Source organism: Colobus angolensis, unplaced genomic scaffold, assembly GCF_000951035.1.
Source record: "Colobus angolensis palliatus isolate OR3802 unplaced genomic scaffold, Cang.pa_1.0 Scaffold630, whole genome shotgun sequence".
Taxonomy (NCBI): domain Eukaryota; kingdom Metazoa; phylum Chordata; class Mammalia; order Primates; family Cercopithecidae; genus Colobus; species Colobus angolensis.
Genome location: NW_012119933.1, coordinates 315,662 through 333,768, shown reverse-complemented (window position 1 = coordinate 333,768; position 18,107 = coordinate 315,662). Strand labels below are relative to the sequence as shown.

Here is an 18,107-nt window from a genome sequence, read left to right as displayed (position 1 = left end):
TAGTTTTATACTGTGCTTTAAAAAGGAAGGTTCTGGGCCACTAAATAAATGACAATACTGACAACCTCAGATGGGGCCTCTGTTTGTAGGAGGTGGGATAGCCTCCCTTTTCTTCACACTGAGAGCTGATGACTGAAGATTATAGCAATGCTCACACTTCTCTGCAGAAGAATCATGGCCTCTCTACACCCTACGCCAGCCTCTCTCTCCTAGCCCTTATCTTATTATCCCATCGGTCTCCCCAAGGGGACCGAGAGGTACCTGAGAACACCATGTAGGCTTCATTCCCAGATGACTCTCCCTGAACATCAAGCCCCACGGAGGCTCAACAAAAACCTGCTACAGAGAGGGAGGCTGGCAGCCCTGGAGTCCCATCCCCACAGGTGACGGCTAAGCCTTACTTGCTCTAAGAGACTAGAGAGTGCCAACCCAGCCAGCCCTCTGTCTTTCAGGAGCTCCTGAACACAGCAGTACTACTTCTTTTAAAGCATTAACTAATATTTAGTGAGCACCTACTTTAGACCCCACTCTTTCAAATGTCATCAGTGGATCTGTCCCAAAACTCAGGGAAAGCGATAGCATCAGGCTTGTTTTAGAGCCAAGGAATAAGCCTGAGCTACCAGCGCAGTGGAGTCACCCTGGCTTTTTGTTGTTGTTGTTTAGAGACAGAGTCTCACTCTGTCACCAGGCTGGGGTGCAGTGGCGCGATCTCAGCTCAATGCAACCTCTGCCTCCTGGGTTCAAGTAATTCTCCTGCCTCAGCCTCCTGAGTAGCTGGGACTACAGGTGTGCACCACCACACCCGGCTAATTTTTGCATTTTTAGTAGAGACGGGTTTTCACCATGTTGGCCAGGATGGTCTCCATCTCTTGACCTCGTGATCCACCCGCCTCAGCCTCCCTAAGTGCTGGGATTACAGGCGTGAGCCCTGTCCGGCCCACCCTCGCATTTTTACATGTCTTTTCTCAATGCACAAAACATCCTCCCACTTCCTATCACAATAACACCTCCTCCGGGCTGGGGCAAGGATTACCACCCTTGTTTCCCATATGAGGAAACTGGTTTAGAGGGATGAAGTCACTCACACAGAAACATAGCTCCAAGAAGAAGGAGCTAGGACTAAACTCTGTATCTCCCAATGTGTGGCTGGAGGCCTTTTTCAGCTATTCTACTCTTCTTTCAAATTCCCACCAACAGGAAGGAGCCCACAGGAGCCACCTTTTCTTTTTCTTTCTTTTTTTTTTTCAGAGCCACCACTCTTAGCAACCTTGGCTGGGACCAAGGAATGAAGTGGGCTGGAGAGTGGCAGCTGGAGGAGGGGCAGCCAAGGACACCTTGAGGTCAACCACAGAATGTCTTGGTCTCACAGCCAAGTCCTGATAAGGCTGAGAGGTGTGAGAACTCCATGTCCTCCCCATCCAGGCTGGCCACCAATCACAGAACAGCAGTGGCATGAAGTTGCACAGAAATCATGTAGCAGCTGTTCAGAAAACAGTGGCTTTTGTTATCCACCAATCGGGGATTCTTAACCCTGAAGTTCATGAGTGTGTGCAAATCCACAGAAATCACGTGCACATGTTTACACATGTGTGGCTTTTTTTTTTTTTTTTGAGAATCAATCTATTGCCTTCAATAGTTTCTCTCAAAGAGTCCATTAACAAAGAAAAGTTACACCACACTATTAGCAGCTCAAGGGCAGCACAGTTCCCCGACGTAGCCTCAGAGTTCCGGGCAGCGCAGGATACAAAGAAGGCCCTGCATACAAGGGTAAGTGAATCCACAGAGCGCCGCCTGGTAACAGGAACGCACATCTATTAAGCCACACATCTATTAAGCAGCAGCTCAGGGCTGAGCTGTTAATGAGCAGAATCTCGTTTGATCGTCATACGACCTGGGAGGCACTGCTGCTTTCCTCACTTGATGGTAAGAAAATGGAAGCCCAGAGACATTAGATAACCTGCATGAGGCAGCACCAGACCCAGGATTCAAAGCAGAATGGCTACAGGAAGCCACAAGGAAATAGCTATACATTCCCCTTCCTGGGTTCCCTCCCCTCTCTGACATGGTCCCAATCCTCCACACTTTATCAGGGGTGAGCTAATTATATTTGTATATGTCTGATTATATTTGCATTCACTCCCCACCATCGACTCTTGCCACCTGCCACACTCAAGTGTGGTCAGCACAGAGGGCAGCACTGGCATCACCAGGGAGCTGGGCAGAAATGCACATTCTCTTGCCCAGGCACAGTAGCTGGTGCCTGTAATCCCAGAACTTTAGGAGGCTGAGGGGGGAGGATTGCTTAAGGTCAGGATTTGAGACCAGCCTTGGCAACATACTGAGACTCCAGCTCTACTAAAAAAAAAATACTTTAAAAAAACTAGCTTGGCATGGTGGAGCACACCTGTAGTCCCAGCTACTCAGGAGGCTGAGGTAGGAGGATCACACGAGCCCAGGAGTTCAAGACTGCAGTAAGCTATGACTGTGCCACTGCACCCCAGCCTGGGTGACAGAGCAAGACCCTGTATCCACAAAAAAAAAAAAAGAAAGAAAGAAAAAGAAAAAGAAAGAAAAGGAAAGGAAAGAAAAAGAAATGCAAATTCTTACCCATACCCATTAAATCCAAATCTCTAGGGGGATGGCCCAGGAATCTGAGTTTTGACAAGCTCTCCAGGAATTTCTGTATGCCAGCTCAAGTTCAAGAAGCAGTTTTCTCACACTGTCTTCTGGGCACTGCTGGTCTAAAGGTTCTCACCTGGACCCACCACCCCACAGGCATCTACTGGCATTTGGGCTTGCCACCCAAAAAGGAGAGAACTTGCCCACATCTCTTAACCCCTGACTCCTCACATCCCAGAAGGGAGACAGAAGCAGAGGAAAGATGACCTCTTCAGAGAGGCCTGCCATGAACACTGCATCTAAAGCTGGACTCCTGGTTCTTTTTAACCCAGAACATCCTGTTCTTACCCATCAAGGCTCTTATCACAGTTCCATGGGACATGTTTATTAGTGTGGCTCACTGGTCTGGTCTGTCCACCACCCTGCAAGCTCCAGCGAGGCAGGAACTATGCCTATTTTCATCATCTTGGTAGTCCAGCAATCAGAGGACCTCGGAAGATATTGCTGATTGAACATCGGGCGGTGACCGGAAGACGATTTCAACAGGAATGGAGTTAACACATAAATAAATATTTCTTACCTACCTGAAAGGCTACTGAGTCGTTTTTGCTGTTCTGTGATAAAAGAACACACAGTGTAAGTAAGATTTATACAGCACATAGTAAGACCAAGAAGCCCTGGCATAACTGGTTAGGATCTCAACCCTGAGTCCTCACTGTCCTCTGGACTTAGATGGTACAGTACGCATGCAGCCAGCTGACTGCTGGGGTATTAGTGTGGCTGCCATTATGCCAGTGTGGTGTCTCCCAGCCTGCCCCGCTTCCAGATCTGCACCAGGATTCAGGGGACTGCCACAATTTTCTAGTTGTTTACATCTTACCTCAAGAGGATTCCATAATAGAAGGGAATCCACCCAACCCTCCAACTTCAAGTGAGCAAGACCTTATATGACCCCAGTCGTGGTACCTTTTGAGGGAAATGTAATTATAAACACAACCATGGCAGTGACTGTCTCCTGAGAGCTTGCTAAATGCCAGACGCTGTTTTAGGGCTTTTACAAATAACACTTGTAAACTTTGCAACAACTCTAGTAGTTGGGTACGATTATTCTTTCCCATTGTACAGAGGAGGAAATGAAGGCCTAGCCTTAGTCACGACAGTAATCTGGCTTGTCCAGAGTACAAGAGAAGTCCTTAAAAAATCAGCAATGGCTGAGAAACTTCAGATAAGGGGCACAAATCGCCCAAGAGAACACTGAAAAGCAGCTGGATCTAGAACCTGGGTCCCTGACTCCTAGTCCACAGTTCATTCCAATTCTAGTCATCAAGACCTTGCTGGTCCTTGGCATTGAAGGGCTATTGGTTTCTCGCCATCCTAGGCACTCGCGTGGAAGGTAAGCCACTATCTCCTTTGCGGAGTCCTATGTGTACGTGCTATGAGATGACAGCACAAAAATGACCTTTACCTTCCACAGCTGCTAAATATAAAGCAGCCACATAGATAAAAATAGAACGCTTGCCAACCCGTGGGTACTGTCATCATTCCCCTTGGCTGCATTCCCACCCTCCTGCTACAATCAGTGTGAACCAGAAGTAAACAGCAGACAGCCCAGGAGCTCACAGCCTGGGAAGCGGTGCCTGGCCACCTCTGCCATGTGGATGAGGTTCGTACTGGCTGAATATGCAGAAGCCCAGTGCAGCTCTGGCCTCAGCTCTGCCAGCAACTTTCAGATGACAACGGCCAATCCACTAAATCTCTCAGCCTCAGTTTCCTTGTGTTATGTCAAAGGGCCCTATTGGTACTAAGGGGACCTATGGTTCCCACACACTATTCTGAAGGCTGCTGAGCTCCAGCTGGCAGAAGTGAATGTACTCCACCTAAAAGACCATGTTGCCAACACAGCAAAACCCCATTTCTACTAAAAAATACAAAAATTAGCCAGGCGTGGTGGCACACACCTGTAATCCCAGCTACTCCAGAGGCTGAGGCACAAGAATTACTTGAACCTGGGAGGCAGAGGTTGCAGTGAGCCAAGATCGTGCCACTGAACTCCAGCCTGGGTGACAGAGAAAGACCTTGTCTCAAAAAAATAAAAATAAATGAATGAATGAAAAAGACCACGTTGGCCAGGCACGACGGCTCATGCCTGTAATTCCAGCAATTTGGGAGGCTGAGGCAGGCAGATCCCTTGAGCCCAGGGGTTCAGGATTAGCCTAGGCAACATGGTAAAACCCCATCTCTACAAAAAATATTTAAAAATCAGCCAGGTGTGGTGGCACACGCCTGTGGTCCCAGCTACTGGCATCGAGAGGCTGAGATGGGAGAATCACCTGAACCTGGGAGGTTGAGGATGCAGTGAGCCATGACTGCACCACTGCACTCTAGTCTCAATAACAGAGTGAGACTTTGTCTCAAAAAAAAAAAAAAAAGACTATGTTGTCTCCAGTTTTGAGGTGTGAAATGGCCTTTCTTTCATAGGATGACATGCAACACAGAAAACAGCAGCCACTTTCTAGTGGTGGTATTTTAAAGCATTAGAATGAAAAGCCCTAGGGCTATCCCTAGACTGCTTCATGTATCCGTAAGTCTGGGAACCTCTGAGCTCAAGTCTCAGGGTGGTTTGTGGGCCGGTGGCACCGGCATGCCTAGCAAGCTCACTGAAAATGTAGAATCTCGTGTCCTCCACCCCAAATCTCTTGAGGTGGAACCTGCAGGTTAACAAGACTCTCAGGATCCGATGCACATAGACTGAGAAGCCCTAAGCAAGGGGACCCACGCACCTCTTTTCACCCTGACAGCTTTCCGATTCAAAGCCTCCCTCCCAGACAGATGGTAAGTGACTCGCCTTCAAACCCATGTGGTGTGAAAACTCAGGAAAGAGAGGGAAAGGGCTGTGTTGTTCACAACCATCAACACCAGGCCAGAGGCTCAGTGCCCTCTGTTTCCAGCAGGGGGAAGCTGGCTGGGAGAGACAGGATTATTGCCACACTATGCCCTGGGACAGTCTAGGCAAAAAAAAAGGGCGGGGAGGGAGGCATTTTTTAGGATGACAAAACTAGAATTCCAGAAGTGGAGTCAAGTTATTGCCTCAGGAGACTTTGCAATAGTTAAGAAATTATTTTTATGGGTACTGTTTATGAAGCAAAGCAGAGCTGCCAGGTTAGGCAAATTCCAAAGCAATGCCAAAAACACTTGACCTAAACCCTATTTATGATTAGTAATACGGGGCTGGGCCAGTGAGGCTCTTCTATTCTTCTCGATTCTTCCTGCCCTACCTGCTTAGTGAACATATGGTTTTGCTCTTTATGGAAATCTATCATTTAATTCCAAAAAATGAATGCCATTACTTGTATCCTTTTCTGAAGGATGTATGTCTCAGGCTGCACAATTCTGATTTGTAAACCCAAGGGCAGGACTTGGACAAAAGAGAAAGTCAAGAACCAAAGGCATTTGGGTAAATAAAAGGTATCCATCTATTCAAGGAAGAAACAAAAAGGAACTACAGGCATTTCTGTGCCCAAAGATGTCTCACTAGGTGTCATCAGAGGGACTTGGCAGAAGCAGCTGACATTACACTTGGCATTTCCCAAAAACCAAGTTGCCTTGAGAATAAATCCCATTTTTAAAGAAACTGCCTGTCCTTCTGGGAACTAACTTAATTCTGTTTGACTGAATTTTTTTTTTTTTAAATATGAGTCACAAGGAAGTTCAGAGAAACAAAATTTCACTTTGTCCCGCATTACAGACACTTTCTGGGCAAGGAGAGCCACTGCCAGTAAGGGGCATGGCACCGCTGAAGGAGAATGGGCTCCTGCATGGTTCCGTGTGGGAGCTGGAGCCCTTTTTTTCTTTTCAAGAACCCAGATTCATGGGTGAAAATTAATACAGGAGCCATACATAGTGAAAAAATAACAAAACTATTAAAACAACCTTAAGATTTTAGTGGAAAGATCTGAAGTGAAAGAAAATGTTTTATTCATCTGCTTTTCAAGTTAGAAGCAGGAAACAGAAAAACTCTATTTAGTATGGAAAACAATTAAAAATAGACTCCAGTCCCATTCTCATTCAAATTAATGCAGAGAGGAAGGAGGAGAGGGGAGGAGTGGAGGAAAACTATGAAGTCAGAGAGCACAGAGTCAAAAGGAAGATGGGAGCTCTGAACAAAATAATTAAACCTCCACTGTTATCGGAAATTCAGACTAACGAGCCCTTTCTACATGAGGAAACAGCTTGAAAACCTTACATTTCATGCTGCAAAGGACTTTTGTAAAGAGAAAATTTATTCCTGTATGGAATTCCAAAAAGGAAAGCTTGGGATTTAGAATCATCGTCTGGAATTTTAAAGCAGAAGAGTCAACATATACCCAAAGAACTTCCGCTTTACCCCACCTCAAAGCTTCTCTGCTTTTCAGAGAAGCAGAAAAACCAACCGGAAGCAGTCAGAGACACTACAGGAAACAAACGCGAAAACTCTAAGCAGGGCTGCCTAGAGCCACATAGTAGAGAGACAAACAGCTGGCAAGAATGAAGGCCAGTGAGTTGTCAAGAAAAATTCAATAGTCTCTGTTTTCAAGGCACAAAATCATGTTTTACATTCCACAAAATTTTCTACACGATATGTTTTCTTTTTTAAATTTGATACTAAAAATTCTGCTCTCTCTAAATTTCATCATGTCAAAAAACTAAATCATGTAAGATTCTACTTAAAAGAGGTATTATTGTACCTAGATTTTCGAAGCTAAATCTCTATTACCATCAAGAGACCAAACTTTTTCCTTTCTTCTTTTTTTGGTGTTACGATTTGAAGAAGACAACCATGAACACCCAAGGAGTGGAACGAACCCAGCTTACTTATTCAGACACCTGACATCACCTCAAATCAGGGGCCTCTGTCTATCTGCTGGGGTTTATTTTACGGGCCACGAGAGTGAGTAAACTGGGGCAAATGACCTTGGGAAACAATGGGATTTGTGAAAATTTCTGTGAAATAACAGAATTTTTGACCCAGACAGATGTCATGGAAGAGCTATGTTGATTCCAGTGGGCTGGGAGTGGGGCACAAGCCTCTCTTACCTCGATTGTGCTGCAAGAGCACAATAGTCGGATTGACAATCGTCGTGGAGGGATAGGCGGATGAAGGCTTGCTAACTGGTGGAAAGGCTTGGGAATCAGTTCCAATAAGGGAAGAAGAAACTTCATTTAGTAGAGGACTGGAATCCTGAAACGAACAAACAAACAATGTAACTAACTGTAAATATAAAAAGCTGGTGTTAATGTTTTTTAAAAAGAAGAAATTTAAAGCTTTACAATGATCTTAATTATAAAAAGAAATGCAATCAATGAGATACATCATATCATTAATTCCAGTTAGAAGGTTCAGCTGGAATGCTTATTCTCTTTGTTGGTATTAGTATGGGGCGGAGGAGAGAGGGAAGGTGAATGTTACTGCAAGTCTCAGCAACATCATTCATTAGGTCCACCTGCTAACAGTTGTGGGTCAATCCGGTTACTGAAAAAACAAATTCAAATCCAAGTAGAATAACATGCAAAAACCATGCAATTCCAAATGCGATCCAAGAACAAGAGCTGGTTTAATTGGGAAAAATCAGGGAAGTTTAGTACTCTGTACAGAGAAACGTAAGACAATGTGAGGACAAGAAGACATCAAACATCAAGTAAGAACAGGGAGGAGTTGACCAACAGTTTTTTCAGAAAGCTACCCTTAGCACCAGCATCACTGAGCAATTTTACTGATGTTTGCTTCTGAGATTTGGATATTATCCTTTCCTACTGTGACATTTTTCACTCTCATATTAAAGTGACAAAGATCCCTAAGACTTGTGAGAATCCTGTCTTTATAAACCTGTGGTCTCTGCCAGAAATACTAATAAAATTATTAATACTAACATTATAAGCTGCATATTGGGGATAATGCCAGTCTTTTTTTTTTTTGAGACGGAGTCTGGCTCTGTCTCCCAGGCTGGAGTGCAGTGGCCGGATCTCAGCTCGCTGCAAGCTCCGCCTCCCGGGTTTACACCATTCTCCTGCCTCAGCCTCCCGAGTAGCTGGGACTACAGGCGCCCGCCACCTCGCCCGGCTAGTTTTTTGTATTTTTAGTAGAGACGGGGTTTCCCCGTGTTAGCCAGGATGGTCTCGATCTCCTGACCTCGTGATCCGCCCGTCTCGGCCTCCCAAAGTGCTGGGATTACAGGCTTGAGCCACCGCGCCCGGCTCTGCCAGTCTTTTAAAACAAAATAAGACCCCAAAAGGTACTAGGGATATTTAGATAGTTTCCTTCATGATATCTACACATTTCTATTTTTGAGTTTATAATCCGTAAATTGAGGATGCTTTTCTTAAAGGGCTTTAAGAACAAGATTTTGATAGTTACTTTTAAAGCAATAATTATCTTGAAGCAATAATCAGAGATCAGCTCCTGTGAACGTACCCACAGGATGAGGGCCACCCCCTCATTCACACCTAGCCCAGTCCCTGCAGATAGCAGGTGCTAGTAAATGCCACATGAATGACAGGCGGCATCTTTCAGCAATGGTGTGTCTGAGCAAATGTTTGTAGCAAGAAAACAAATGCTTATCAAAAGAGGATATAGGCATCAGCACCCAGGACAGCTCCTGACACACAGTAGGAACTTCACAACACTGCCTAGGTCAGTCTATCTCTTCTGACAGTCTGCAAAACAGCTGCCACTATTTAGTTATGAGGGGCAGCTCAATTTCATGAATAAAACCTTTTCTCAAGACTTGAGAAGCACGGTATGATTTTATACAAAAGTGCCTCACCTTGATTCCTCCATTTAGAAAATGGAAAATAATTACACTTTTCCTAATTTATCTCCAAAGTGATATAATTATGATAAATGACATATCATTACAAACTGCCTGAATGCATCCAAGAAACACAAAATATCAGGCATACAGCTCTTTAAAGTATAAATGCCTAATGCGATGTTTGGGTGGATCATATGAGCATTAAGCTCTTTACAAATTTTACTTTGTGTCTTATTTCTGGAACATCACAAAAACAGCTATTGACTAAAATAACTCAAATCAATTAACATGACTTTTATTCTTCCTTCTTTCTCTCAACTAGCTACAGATGGAGCAGGCATCAGCTCGCAGCTCAGACACCATCCACTGGGGTTCCTCCTCTGTCAAGAGGAATCCAAGTGGTTTCCTTTTTCACCTCTGTTCAGGGCCAAACCCGAAGCTATCAGGCCAACTGAGGTCCTTCTGGGATGTCTACAACAGGCTGATTAGTCAGGTTTGAGACGTCGAGGACACTTTCCCAACTAATCTGTCCTGGTACACCTAAAACCAACTTGATATGAAAACCTAGGTCTACACAAATGATAAATTATAGGATACACAATTAAACTACTCACAATGGTCTATGAGGACACCAAACATAAGACTCACTTTACCCGCTACTCCAGGCAAACATAATCCATGTCAAAGGGAAGATGCCTGCACTTCTCAAAACAAGAGTGGCTTCTAAATTCTAAGTTCGGCTGAAGGTAGAGGGGAATAGATCAGGGAAAAATCTAGCATTTTTCTCCAATGGGGCTGAGCTGCAAAATTCAAAGCTAGAAGGATATCCAAGCCCATGGGCCACACTGGGCCTGGTGCTGACCTAACTACATTGCACAGCACTAGAGATTTCAGAACAGGCCGTGGCTCAGGACCTAACAGTTCCCAGCTTTGATGTGCTTGATGCCTCATTATAATTTATCTAATAAGCCAAATAAAAAGTTTCCTTCCTGCTTTCTGCATGACTGGCTTCAGCTTAACAAGCCATTTGGAACAGTTTTGCAGGCATACATCTTTACACGAAGGGATGTCAGTAAACGCTTAGTTCCATCAGCCAATTGCATGAACCACTAGATGACTGTATCTCAAATTGTAGTATGTGGACCCCAGCATCTGAAAGCCCTGAGCACTTGATACCAAGAGAGATTCCCAGGCTCTTCTCCAGACCCACTCAGTCAGAAATTCTAGGAGTATAACCTGAGGGTGACGATTTAAACAAGCCTCCCTGACCCTCAGATGATCCCACGTACACAAAGCTTGAGAAGTGACCTCCTACTCCAAAAATTCCTTTGGAACAAGGCCCTGACTCATGGTTGTGCCCAGAGTACTTAGCAGAATGCCTAGACCACAGTAGAACTCAATGATGAATTGTTAACTAACCAGTTACTTGCTTTTGAGTGACCCTGGCCCTCATTTGCCAGGGCAAGTCCTCAGCAACATAGCTAACATTCACTAGGCACCTTCTCTATGTCAAGCCCCATAACAGGAACTTTTACTACTCGGTCCCACTGAACCCGCAGCCCTGTGAGTAGATTCACGTATCCCCATATTACAACTCGCACTGAAGTTCTCAGATTCTCTCAATTCCCAGGGCTCCTAAGGAAAAAGGAGACCCTGGCACTTTGACTCAGCTTTTACTCTAAAGCAGTTGAGCTTTCCCGGCTGTGACGGGAACTCATTCCCTCACCCGCAGGATGGGACCTGAGGCATCAGGGCCCTTTGACTTCCTGTGGCCACTGGTGCCCTGTTTTGCCACAAAGGCTACTGGGGCCTCCTCCTCAGGGGCCCTAGCAAATGCCTACCTTTTGAGGTAAAAGTCCTAACATTTGTACAGGGCTTTCAGACCCACTTGCTCACTTAAACCCAACTCTCTCACTAAAAAAAAAAAAAAAAAAAATCCCAGTCTCTGTCATTTCTGCATACCTCAGAGCGTTTATTTGTTTATTTACTCACTAGGTCAACATGAGAATCCCTTCCTCCCGAGATCTCCCCACTCCCTGGCAAGTAGCACCCACCACACCTGCCGTTGCTTTTCCCCATAATTCTTCAGCTTTCCTCAGCTCTCTACATGACCCCCGATCTGGCCTGTGAAGAGCATGGCCAGTCAACATAAAGGCCACAGATGTTGTCTTCAGAGGGAGAAAGATGCGCATTCCCAACAGGACAGAGCAGAAGAGGCACTGCAGAGATGGGGAATAACCCGAGAGACCCAGGGAAGACACACGGGAAGCATGCACGCTAGTGACAGGGGACACGGCTCCAGTCATCACGCAGGCACAGCGGCAGCCAGTGCTGTCCTCAGAGCTCAGAGCGTCAGTGAGAAAGGGAATGTGACTGCTGGGAGGAGACATTCAGAAAAGCCGTGAGGAGGGGAGTCCGGCAAGCTTACGGTACTCGAAACAGCTCCCGTGAGGTCAGGCTCCGAGACTCTGCGGAGGTCCTCCGGGGCAGGAGGGACCAGTGGAGGTGGTGGTGAGAAGGATGGTGGCGTCTGGCTAATGGGGGCAAAGGAGCCAGAGGTGCGGGCTGGCTGGCTGTGGTGGGGCCACCTCTGCAGATGAGGGGGAATGAAATCATCTAGAGTCGGGAAGGTCAGAGGTGAGGCGGCAGAGGCGGTCGCTGGGATTGTGGGGACGCAGCCAAGAGGCCCCAGAGGTGCTGGAGGTCTGGCAGTGCCTTCTTGCCCTCTGTCAGTATTAACCAGGTAGAGAGGGACAACTATTACCTCCGGCTGGGCTGCACTGGAGGAAGTGGCATCCTGTGGAAATAAGGGGGTCGTTATGGAAAGGGGTATGATACGAGGAAAGAATTCCATATTTAAACGGTTGAGAGTGGGCATGCAGTGAGGTACTCTGAGAAACATTTAATCAGTGCCCTTTCCTCAGAGTACATGAGACAGTCGGAGCTGGCCAGCTGGCCTTCTGACACTCCATGACACAGAGGGAACCCCATCCAACTCCGCTTTTCATCCATCTATTTTTGAATCCTTTTAACACTTTATGAGAGAGAAAGAGAGAACAACGGAACAGGCGGGCAGGCTGTGTTTAACCCCACACCACCACCACAGAGCCTGAAAGCTTGGAAGTAAATACAATTTCTTTGGCACCTTGTAATAAAACATGAACAATGAGTATCTCACCATGTTATTAGTCTCTGGATTCCACGCTCCAGCATACTTACACATTTACAGAAAAGAGAGACAGACAAAGAGAGTACTGTGCTGAGAGGTTCAGACAGAAGAATTCAGGATTCAAGCCACAACAATATTAATGAGGAAAGGGAGGGTAGGGCAGCCCAGTGAACAATGAGCTGCTCGCAACAGTTTTGAAAGAGACAGTGGAGAAGACACACAAACATTCCTAATTTCTTGCCTTGGCTGGATAACTCGGCTGCAAAAGGTAAGATTCTTTGCTCTTCCGGTTTTCGGGATCAGAGGTAACCCGGGGGCCTAGCACAGGTGGTCTCACATCTGGGAACGAAGCCCGAGTCCCCAGGGAAGGACTCTCGCCACGGTTAACGGCATCTTTACGGATGTCAAAGAATAGCTTGGGAGGGTCAGGAGGAGGAGCAGGGGGTGGTTTTCCTGTGCCGGCTGTGCGGGAGACAAGGCTGGGAGCCGGTGCTCGGGTGCCCGCAGCCTCCGAGGGAGTGCCTTTGGCAGGGTCACGTGCAACACGAGAGGAGTTTTCTGACGCCGCCAGGCAAATGTTATTGGATAAACAAGGTACATATAAGCTGCTGACCTTTTTAATCCCAACTGCCTCATGACATGGGTTAGAGCTCACATTCTTATGATAAACTGTCCTGGTGGCTGCATAGCGCTGCTGGGGTAGGGATGAAGCACTGGGGAACGTGGAGTCCGGAAGCAAGGAACCAGGGCACACCACACCTTTGGGAGCCGATCCAGCTGCCAGGAGGACAGAGATGGGCTGGGGTTGTGAGGGGTTCTGCTGCCTGGGGGTGCCGAGTGGGATGTAAGGCTTTGGTGAGCTCAGGTAGAGGGAATCCTTGTAGGTACTGTGGATGGTGGGGGACTGCCATGCAAAGCGGTCCTTTTGAGGGAGAGGAGGGCGTGGGGGAGAGAGAACCTTTAGCAATATTTTCAAGATACGTTATCAAACAGGGAAAAAAGAAAGAGGGAAATGGAAAGAAGGACGATCATTAGAAACGACAGCATAACATGATCTAAGCAAAAACAATTCTTAACACGTTTTTCAGCACATACTCAGGTTAGATTCCTCCTAGTATCCACAGTTCTCTCTGAGTGAAGCCAAAGACTGAATCCCACTGACCTGGAGAGGTAGGCCTGACTCTCCTTTGCATCCAGGGAAGCTGAGCCCAGCCCATAGCAGGCCACGTGCTACATCAATTTTGACACCAATCCTTGGCTGACTGCATCTTTATTAGACGTCCTGACTCAAGAAGGGCGCCAAGTGAACTAAACACCAGTGGGAGAGGCCCCAAAGCCCCCAACTCCCTCTCAAACCTCCTTCCCTCAAGATTTATCTTCGAGCCTTTGGCCTTAGAAGTTTATGTTCACTGGAACTCTTTTGAGTGCCTTTCATTCTTTTCCCTTAGAAAAAAGGAGAATTGGAAGAACCATCCTTATTTGTGTTCACAGGAGACAGATGTCTTAATTGAGTCACTGAGATTTAGCACTCAATTCCGTAAGCACAACAAATTAAAGCGCCCTAAGAACAGAATGCCAAGGATTTTTGAATACACATGTGCTCTTTTCTCAGAGGAAAGAATCTGATGAAGCTAATTATTAGAAGGAAGACAAGCATGAGATTAAAAGCACACAGTCTCCCATTTTTGATGTACACAAAAGAGGGGACCAGGCAATGAAGGACTGAATTGGCCTTTACCGGATTGGACTGTGCCTAGTTTGTCAAAATCCAGCCCCATGCCCATCTCACCCAGCCCACCACCACACAAAGGGAATCAGCCCCAGAGGTCAATGATCAGCCTCAGATTCATAGCTTAAGCCCAAAGCTCTGGTTGCAGGTCCAGAGGCTCGCACAGCATCCCTCTTTTTTCAACCCTGCTCCTCTTAGGGTCTCAGTGGAGAAGAGGGTCAGGAAATGGGGTAACCCTCCAGTCTGATCCTCACATCAACAAGAGTCATCTGCCAACCTGTGGCTCAACTGGGAATTAGACTATGAGATGAGGAAACTTCATTTTGCTAGATTTTCTTTTTTGTTTTGTTTTGTTTCGAGATGGAATCTCGCTCTGTCACCCAGGCTGGAGTGCAGTGATGTGACCTCAACTCACTGCAACCTCTGCCTTCCGGGTTCAAGTGATTCTCCTGCCTCAGCCTCCCGAGTAGCTGGGACTACAGGCACATGACACCACGCCCGGCCAATGTTTTGTATTTTTAGTAGAGACAGGGTTTCACCATGTTAGCCAGGATGGTCTCGATTTCCTGACTTCGTGATCTGCCCACCTCAGCCTCCCAAAGTGCTGGGATTACAGGCATGAGCCACTCACTGCACCTGGCCTAGATTTTCTTTAATGGCTCTTTCTTTTGAGACGGAGTCTCATTCTGTCACCCAGGCTGGAGTGCAGTGGCACAATCTCGGCTCACTGCAACCTCCGCCTCCCGGGTTCAAGCAATTCTCCTGCCTCAGCCTGCCGAGTAGCTGGGACTACAAGCACATGCCACCACACCTGGCTACTTTTTGTATTTTTAGTAGAGACGGGGTTTCACCATATTGGCCAGGATGGTCTCGAGCTCCTGGCTTTGTGATCCACCTGCCTCAGCCTCCCACAGTGCTGGGATTACAGGTGTGAGTGGCTCCTATTTTTAAAGATATCCCAGTTCTAGAAGAAAACCAGAACTTTCCTTCAAATTACACAAGTGAAGTATATTAGAGTTTGGTCAATATCTGGTAAGTGAATTTTGAATTTTGACCAAAAATGAGGACGGTGCAAGATCTGGGTCTATTTTGAATTTATTTTAAATTTTATTTCATTCTTTTTTTTGAGACGCAGTCTCGCCCTGTTGCCCAGGCTGGAGTGCAATGGTGTGATCTCAGCTCACTGCAACCTCCGCCTCCCGGGTTCAAGCGATTCTCCTGCCTCAGCCTCCTGAGTAGCTAGGATTATAGGTGCCTGCCATCACAACCGGCTAATTTTTGTATTTTTTTTTTTTTTTTTAATAAAGACAGGGTTTCACCATGTTGGCCAGACTGGTCTCGAACTCCTGACCTCAAGCGATCCACCCACCTCAGCCTCCCAAAGTGCTGGGATTACAGGCATGAGCCACTGTGTCTGGCCTATTTCATTCTTATATTTGTGGCATACAGATGGCAAGAAGAAAGAATGTTAGAAAGGGTGAATAGGTGAAAAATATGTAAAAGTTTTATGGGTTGGGCACTGTGGCTTAAGCCTGTAATCCCAGCACTTTGGAAGACCAAGGCAGAAGGACCACTTGAGCTCAGGAGTCTGAGACCAGCCTGGGCAATACAGTGAGACTCTGTCTCTACAAAAAATTTAAAAAAGAAATAGCTAGGTGTGGTGGCACACACCTGTAGCCCCAGCTACTAAGGAGGCTGAGGAGGGAGGATTGCTTGAGCCCAGGAGGTCAAGGTTGCAGTGAGCTGCGATGGCACCTCCGCACTCCAGCCTAGGTGACAGAGCAAGACTGTCAAAAAAAAAAAAAAGTTTTATGAGTCCAGATCAGACCATCAACCCAGGAACAGTAAATAACCTGTTCCTTAAACTCAGTTTTCAAGGTACAAATAAGCTCATTGGAGAAGCAGCTCACTTGGATATCCCTGGCTAATTCAATGCCTATCCTTTCCACAGGGCACCCATGGCAGTGCCAGTGAATATGTACCAGCCAAGAAAAACAAAATAAATAGCCCCTCTCTAGTAGTAAGCAACAGCAAAAGCTTTCAGGTGAACTCACTTGGTTTCAGTGAACATGTTTACAGACAACGATTCCAGAAACAAAACACTTGGGCTAGCACGCACCAAAGGGACTGGCGGGCATGCTGATAATGGCGGTAGGGAGGTAAGCAAAAGACCATTTTGATTTGAGCTCAGATTTACTTTTACTTTCAGCTCAAATGTCCCATATGTGATTTCTTCTTGTCCAAAGATAGAAATCAGCTTCAGTGAGTTTCTAACTTATTTCGGCTCTCACCATATATGGTGCCAGGGATGCATTACATCAGGCATGAGCCTTCCCAGGGCTTTGACCCTGTAGAGAGGACGCTTCCCCAGAGCATCAACAGTGCACTCAGATCCAAAGGTCTCCTGCCCTGGGGCTTCTTTTAGTCCTGAAGAAGAAAGGGGACAGGCACAGTGACTTTACATGCAGGGAACTACTTTTTGTTGTAAACATTGTGGGAACCACACAGGCAGTTTGCATTCTGCCCAGCTTGCTACAAATGAAATTCTATTTATCTTTTTAGAAGGTGGGTCAGTAAAAATATGAGGCTTCTGGAAAATCATGGTATGTTTATAGTTTATACAGTTCTGTAAACTACCAATTCCCTTGTCTAAGCCACTGCATACTTAAAGCTTTGGCAATCACTATACAGACAAGAAGTCATGTTTCCATTTAGAAAACACATCTAAGAGGTAATGCGCGACCTAAAGATTCCTGAAATTTGAATGGCTGATTTTACATTGAATATGCAGGATAAAAACCTCTTTATGAGCAATTTACCAGGTTCCCTTAAAGGGAACCCCAATAAAAGGAAAATTCTTGGATAGTGACAGATAAGAAAACATGCTTTGTAAAAGATATTATAGGGTGTTCACCCTTATCAACCTCTTGAGGGCGATGTTTCACACAGTGATCTGCACACCACGGAGATGCTCAATAAAGCTGTGTTAAATAAATCTATTTTAAAAGAATTTTTATTTACTTCACATGCTTTTAAAATTATCTTTTCAAAAGAGCTGCTTAAGAAGCCAAAAAGAATTACTGAGTTAGGCCGGGCACGGTGGCTCAAGCCTGTAATCCCAGCACTTTGGGAGGCCGAGACGGGCGGATCACGAGGTCAGGAGATCGAGACCATCCTGGCTAACACGGTGAAACCCCGTCTCTACTAAAAATACAAAAAACTAGCCGGGCGAGGTGGCGGGCGCCTGTAGTCCCAGCTACTCTGCAGGCTGAGGCAGGAGGATGGTGTAAACCCGGGAGGCGGAGCTTGCAGTGAGCTGAGATCCGGCCACTGCACTCCAGCCTGGGAGACAGAGCCAGACTCCGTCTCAAAAAAAAAAAAAAAAAAAGAGTTACTGAGTTACCCTTTGAACTAAGTCACTGATAGTAGAAGAGGACATGCTTCCACATTTGCTCTGAATTAATCAGCACTGTTTCTTAATCTGCATAGAGCTGATGGCATCCATTCTTGAGACGGTTGAAAAGTAGTACGTCTGCCACAGGCAGCACATTTATACACTGTGAGGGGGTTTAGGAATGGGAAAACCAGGGCAAGTCATTTACCAGACAAGTGACCTCCCCAGTCCCTGTGTCTAATGAGGACTTCAAAAAGCCAGGCTCATTTACAGCTCCTGGTTCTAACCAGTGACCCAGGATGCATATGGCTGTACCTAGAGAGGCAAGTGATGGCAGGTGGCAGAAAGGCTAAATGTGTTTGTTGCTCAGCGTACAAGGCAGACAATTAAGCAACCAATTCCACACTG

At 46.2% G+C, this 18,107-nt stretch overlaps 1 protein-coding gene across 5 annotated transcripts in view; it reads right to left on the bottom strand.

Annotated features, from left to right (window-relative positions):
• Nucleotides 1-18,107, bottom strand: part of SORBS1 (sorbin and SH3 domain containing 1) — a 253,714-nt gene that overhangs the window by 92,477 nt on the left and 143,130 nt on the right. For 3 of the 5 annotated variants that reach the window (XM_011963923.1, XM_011963925.1, XM_011963922.1), the window contains 3 exons: nt 11,836-12,204; nt 7,693-7,837; nt 3,204-3,233 (listed from right to left, as the gene is read on the bottom strand). In XM_011963923.1, the coding sequence (XP_011819313.1) occupies nt 3,204-3,233; nt 7,693-7,837; nt 11,836-12,204 (544 nt within the window). The remainder of the gene's footprint in view (nt 1-3,203; nt 3,234-7,692; nt 7,838-11,835; nt 12,205-18,107) is intronic. The other 2 variants (XM_011963926.1, XM_011963927.1) reach the window with 1 other exon arrangement.